Below are 6,000 nucleotides of genomic sequence, written 5' to 3' on the forward strand. Positions count from 1 at the left end.
TTTCTGTGAGGATGTATTAGTTATTTTATTTGAATTGTATAAAGTTTTCCATCTTTATCTCATTTCTTCAATTATAGCCAAACATCACTGGTTGCAGGACAACTATACCAACTCTGTAAAGATGCTTTATGTATCTTTCCATATAGAGGGCCAAATTTTATTTTTGATTATGCTGTTTAACTCATCTGGACACACATTTCTTTCTTCATCCTTATCCTGCTATCATTAAACTATGACAAAGAAGGTAAAGACATGAAAATTACTGAAAGCCCTTCATTGATCATGAGGGGTGGATATGGACAGCTGCAGTTGAAATGCAGGCATCCAAGAGAGATTGGAAAAGAGCAGTGTTACAACTGTATAAACACACAGCATCTGTGGCAAAATTTGGCCTGCAGTCTGTGAGGTAAATTGTGATACCAAAATTATTCAGTAGTGTCCACTGTTATCCTTTCATGGTGTACTTACCATGTGTAGGCAAAGCTTTGATTAAAATCTGGAATGATGCCAATGGCACAAAGACAATGTCCTTGTGAACAGCTCAATTCCCATTATACCCCGTGATTAACATGGGCCTCACCTCTGACAATCAGCTCTGTTGCATCCTTTCTTCCTTCATCCCTATTCTTTCTCTTTCTTTTCAGGTGCTTACAGACTGAAGATGAAGAGATACTGAAGTCCATAAAATCTTGTGTTAATGAAACACTCACTACTGTTGCCCAGTATTTTGGCCAGTTGATAGAGCTGGTTTTGACACATGAAACACAGGTTTGTTTGTAGTAAAAAAAAACCCCAAAAACAAACAAACAAAAAAACCAAACCAAAAAGGTCTTCCAAAATTGTTGAATCTTGAGGATAACCATCCATTAAGGATCCAAGGTTGGGTTGGATGGGGCTTCTGAGCAACCTGATCTAGTGGAAATTGTCCCTGCTAATGGCAGGGACATGGCAACAGGATGTCTTTAGAGGCCCCTTCCAACACAAGCCATTCTATAATTCTGTGATTAAGAGAAGGATTAGAATTACAGCTCTCAATTTTCAACAAACTTATGATCAGTAACTCACACATGTTGCAATGAGATTTAGGTATTCTTATTCTCAAATTCTGCAATAACCTGAAATTCTGAACAAAATGAACTTGTGGCTCATCATGTTACTTATTTTTCCTGATGTCTCTTTTTTGCAAGGCATCTAAATGATGACTTCTGGTTGTCCCTTCCAGCCTTACCCATTCTGTGATTCTGATTCTGTGAAATACACTGAGTAATTTCTCTGAGGCTTCAAATAAGTTAATTGTTTTTCCATTCGATCATTATTGAAACAGTAGCGAGTCTAGCCAACCTATCTTGACTTACACTGTTTTCTTTCTTTCTCAGTAGAAATCCATACTCTAATCTTCCTCACATATAAAAACCTCAAAAGTAATTCTGCTCAGTTAATGTGTCCATGTTTTAGACTGATGTTATGCTGAATTTTTTTGTTGTCCCTGCAGAAAAAGAGGAGAGGTTTAATGAACACAAATAGTTAAATAGCATTTATTACAGTGCCAAAACAAAATTAATGCATGGTATTGGTTAAAGTTTAACATACCCTAATCTGTTAAGACGGCAAAAAAATTTGTGGTTGTTTCAGAAATATCCCTTCTGGTTTTAAATGATTATTACCAGGAGATGAGAATATCCCAAATACATTTTTAGAATTACAGTCAAACTAACAAGCTACTTGCTAATGCTCTTCAGGTGGGATCTATGAGAGCTACATGAAATGTATGAGTTGAAGTGTGTAAATAATTTTGCATATTTCAAATTCAGTGAGTAGGTTGCCGTTGTTAAGATGCTTATTCTTTTCAGTCTGAAGAGCAGTTCTTCACTGCTGATATTTCTGCCTTTGGGCATCTTGGCACCTACTGATACACCTGAAATCCTACTCCATTTTTTTTAAGGGAATGGAATTATTGACTCCATATCATCTTGTGTGTATTTGTGTGGCTGAAGGACTTGGATTAGAAGTCATTAATAAAAACAATTTTATGAAGAGTTTTCTGAGCCATTCAGTCAGGCTATGTGCCCACTTCTACCATAAAAACACACTGTCTGGGGGTAGTTTGCTGCTCTGAAGCAGACTAAGTGTCTGTGTGAGAGGTTTCATCTTAAATTGTATCAAGAGCTTTTTCTCAAATCAGTGTATCAGGATTTTATTCAGGATAGGTTCATATCAAAATGTGAACTCAAGCTATGTTTTTTATGGAATATTCTTCTAATGCTAAAGGTGGAAGAACAGAGCCTCTTAGAGGGAAGGTAATTGAATTTTTTATAAATAACAGTGTAAAATGTGGGATACTTCCTTGCGCTTTTCCAAAGTTGGATTAAATACAAAAATGCTTACCTTCCTCCTCCTAGCAGATAGAATTAATTCTTCTAATGATTCTATGCCTTTTTTCAGAAACAAAATTAAATAGACTTTATGGTCTTCTCACAGCTGTGCTTCTCTAAAGCTGCAGCGGCACAAATGCAAAAGCAAGATAATTATTTACAAAGATAAAACTATTTAATCTATTTCATACATTGGAGAAACAAACTATGTTTCTTTATAAGAATCTCTATTTGTCAGTGATGTTTTGACTAAGAGTAGTGGCGAACCCAGAGCCTTAGAAGGTAGTGTAAGAAGGGGTGTAGCAATATTCCTTATCAATAAGGTGGAAATCTTGTATGACCTTGTGATTCAGCTTCTACACTAACTAAATTAGTTGCCTTCTGAAAATTCTGGTTCAATCCCAGACCAAAAGCCATAACAATTTACTAAATAGCTGAAGACCGTACCGAATGTTCTCACACATGTACCTGTTGTCTCACTCTGTTAATATTTATTTTTGAATATCACTATCTTTGGTTACATCTACTCAAATGCAGTGAGAAATGTGTGTTATCAGTCTGACTCCAAGTTTTTTATCCTGCATCCCCCAGAACCTGCTGAGGCAGATAGAGCTCTCGGGCAGTCTGTACGTCATGGAGTCGGCCATCAGCAGTTTATTCAGCCTTGCCCAGGAAGGTGCTCACCTCTGCCGCATCATCGCCAAGGTAAGGGATATATGGAGTAATCCAGTGCAAACTAGCCATACAAGAAAGTAATTTTACTGAAGAGCAACAAAGTTTACTCTGAGAAACTACTTTTTTCCTCTTCTTGTGGTGCTTTTGCAACTCTTACTCTACATAATTTACCACTGCAACTATTGTATTAGAGGTTTTTTTTCTAAAGAGGACCACGTCCCCTCAGTCTTTAATTTAATAAAGGCCAGTACCTGTGCAAGCAGCTTCAGTAGGATGGTTAGCTCCAACAGGCTTCTCAGCATTGCTTCAGTTGCTGTCTTTGTGCCAGCTGAGGTATTATCACTCCCTTCATCATTTTGGGAACTTTTTTAGTGTCTCACCTGATAATACTTTTTAAATACCAGCCATGTAAACGGAGAAAAACTTTACAGTTGGCCATGGCTGTGGCAGACTGTGCAGAGAAATAGCAAGACCTCTTCAGCTGTGTGTACAGGGGGGTTAGAGATATTATTAAAGATGCAAATGTAGAAATACTTCACACCCATAATTATCCTTTATCAAAAGACCATCATTGCTGTTACTTCTGCCAATGTGTGTTCTCATTTACTGAGTAGTTGGTGCTAACTTTTGGTATAAATTAGTCATTCTGCCAAGATCTGTGATACTGGAAATCCCTGTAGAGTTTGCACCTTTGAGGACATTTGGATCTTGAAAAAGTGCGAAAGGTGGGACATGGTGTCTTGATGAGGATGGGATAAGCACAACCACAGGGCATGCAGAAAGAGGAAAACCTCCCTCCCCCAGCTTCTGCTTGTGGAGTGCTGTGCCAGTTCCTTGTCCTACCCAGAGACAGGGTTAGACAGCAGCATTTCATTACTTCTGATGTGCCTTTAGACGGAGATTTACACCACAAAATGTACTCCTCTGATCTGAAGCCTGAGAATGAGGCAGACTCAGAAACCTATAGTGGATTCTGGCAACAACTTGAGAGAGTCCGTTTTTTTCTAAATTGGTATTTGAGCTCCACTCAGTGGTACCCAAAAACAATGCTAAAATGTTGAGTATTGAGAAAATGCAGAACTAACAAATTAAAGAAAATTGGTCTTGGGCTTTTTATCCTTTTACGACTTCCATAACAGTTTAATTTAGCAGAAGTGAAGTCTGACCTTTCATAAATCACTAAACCAATATATTTCTAAAACCTGGGCGTGTGTCACAGGTTTACAACTGAGGAAATGCATCCCCTTATGCAAAGAACCCTAAGTGGTGTTTGGCTGCCAAATTACAGCAGTGATTGCATAACCTGTCCCGTGCCTCTGTCTGCCCTGTGCACTGGGAAATGCATTTGTCCAGACTGACCATTATCCTTCACCCTCTGTATTGCCTCAGTTACCTGCATCAGTGACCAAGGGGGCAGAGGAACTGCAACAGACCAGAATTTCAAATTGGTCAAATGGGTAAAGAGCTCTGTTCAGACAAAGAAACTTAATAGCACTGAGCTTTGCTTGCTTCGGAGGTTAACTTGCACCTTTCCAAAAGCTCCCAATACGAATAAAGTATGCTTTTATTTATGGTTTGCAGACTTTTTGGCATTTCCAGATTTTGACCAAGTAACACACAAATACTGTTTGTGCTGTAATTCAAGTTTCATTTGTGACAGGCATCACAATCTCTGAAGCAGAAAGGAAGAGAGGGGCACTGGTTTTAGTTAGCTATGACAGAAAAATTCAGGGTGATTTGAAAAAAAATAAACTAAAAAATAATCTGTAAAATCTGTAATTGTTCTCAGTCATTATGAGGGTGAAAAAGGATTGAAGTCATGCAAAGATCTCAAAATCTTTTACAGAATCTGTAGTACCCTTGAGAGCTGTCATAGTATTCTTAAAACTAGCCAGAGAGGTTGAATATTTGTTTACCGTGAAAGCAAACCTTAACAAATTTGTTCCTGTAACCTTGAAGTCTTACTCTCCATGACAAAGTGTGATCTTGTGGAACAGTGCTCTTAGTTTTATTCCTGTTCCAAGCTATAAATTACAGCTCTAAAGCACACCAATATCTAGAATGTGCAGACAAAAAAAAACCACGATAGTGTTGCAAAGCTGCAGAATTACAGGAGCTGGTCTATTTCACATTTTGTTGAGGGTTTCAGTCTTCTCTCTCCTTCTCCCCCATCACCTGCTAATATTTTACAGAAACTAAGAAAGTCTATGAAATGCTGAAGCATCACCTGTAATTTTATTCCACCTACAGGCATTCTTTGACACTTTCTTTTTTAGCATGTAACTTTGTAATCTGCTGTGAAAAAATCATGTTGCTGACTCACCCTGGCAGGCAGTAGTAGTTCTCACTAGCTGTCAGAGACATAAAACCTAAGGTCTCTAACAAAAATGAGTAGTAGCACGGACAAGATAAGAAAATTAGCATTCCTTGGGGCGAAAGGGCTATAAATAGATTTGGATTTGTAACAATCAGAAGAACTGGTAGAAATCTGCTTCTTAGTTCCAGTAAATAGGTCATAGAGTGATAAAGAAAATAGTATTTTTTAAAAAATCCACTATACTGATGATAGAGTCCAATACCAACTGTACTGAACAGAGTGCTGTGATAATAAGCTTGTAAAAGAGAAAGAAGCCAAAATGAAGATATTCATACTTTCATAGAACCCCCTTTGGAGAATACTTGACTATTGGAATTCCTTACTCCTGTGCTGCAGATCACTTAGTCTGAGAAGCTTCTAATGCCTCTTGCCTTACCTTCTTGATATGCCAATTCCTTTTCTAACAAGTATTTATGATGAAGATCTCTTTGGAGATCATCTATCAAAAGAATTATAAAAGCTGTCAAAGCCTTGATGGGAATTTACTGTGCTTTGTGTCATTTCAGTCTGAAACTGCAAAATATTCCACTGTAGTGGTTTGGTCCAAAATACTCATTACTGTTTATCTGCTGTGAG

The 6,000-nt window shown here is 37.8% G+C and overlaps 1 protein-coding gene across 2 annotated transcripts in view; it reads left to right on the plus strand.

The window, feature by feature from the left end:
• INSC (INSC spindle orientation adaptor protein) overlaps window positions 1-6,000 on the plus strand; it is a 132,528-nt gene that overhangs the window by 73,717 nt on the left and 52,811 nt on the right. For both annotated transcript variants that reach the window (XM_042038690.1, XM_042038691.1), the window contains 2 exons: window positions 645-768; window positions 2,964-3,077. In XM_042038690.1, coding sequence (XP_041894624.1) covers window positions 645-768; window positions 2,964-3,077 — 238 coding nt within the window. The remainder of the gene's footprint in view (window positions 1-644; window positions 769-2,963; window positions 3,078-6,000) is intronic.

The sequence above is a fragment of the Corvus kubaryi genome, unplaced genomic scaffold (genome assembly GCF_017639235.1).
Source record: "Corvus kubaryi isolate FWS band 111438036 unplaced genomic scaffold, C.kubaryi_AGA036_p1.0 37392, whole genome shotgun sequence".
Classification (NCBI taxonomy): Eukaryota; Metazoa; Chordata; class Aves; order Passeriformes; family Corvidae; genus Corvus; species Corvus kubaryi.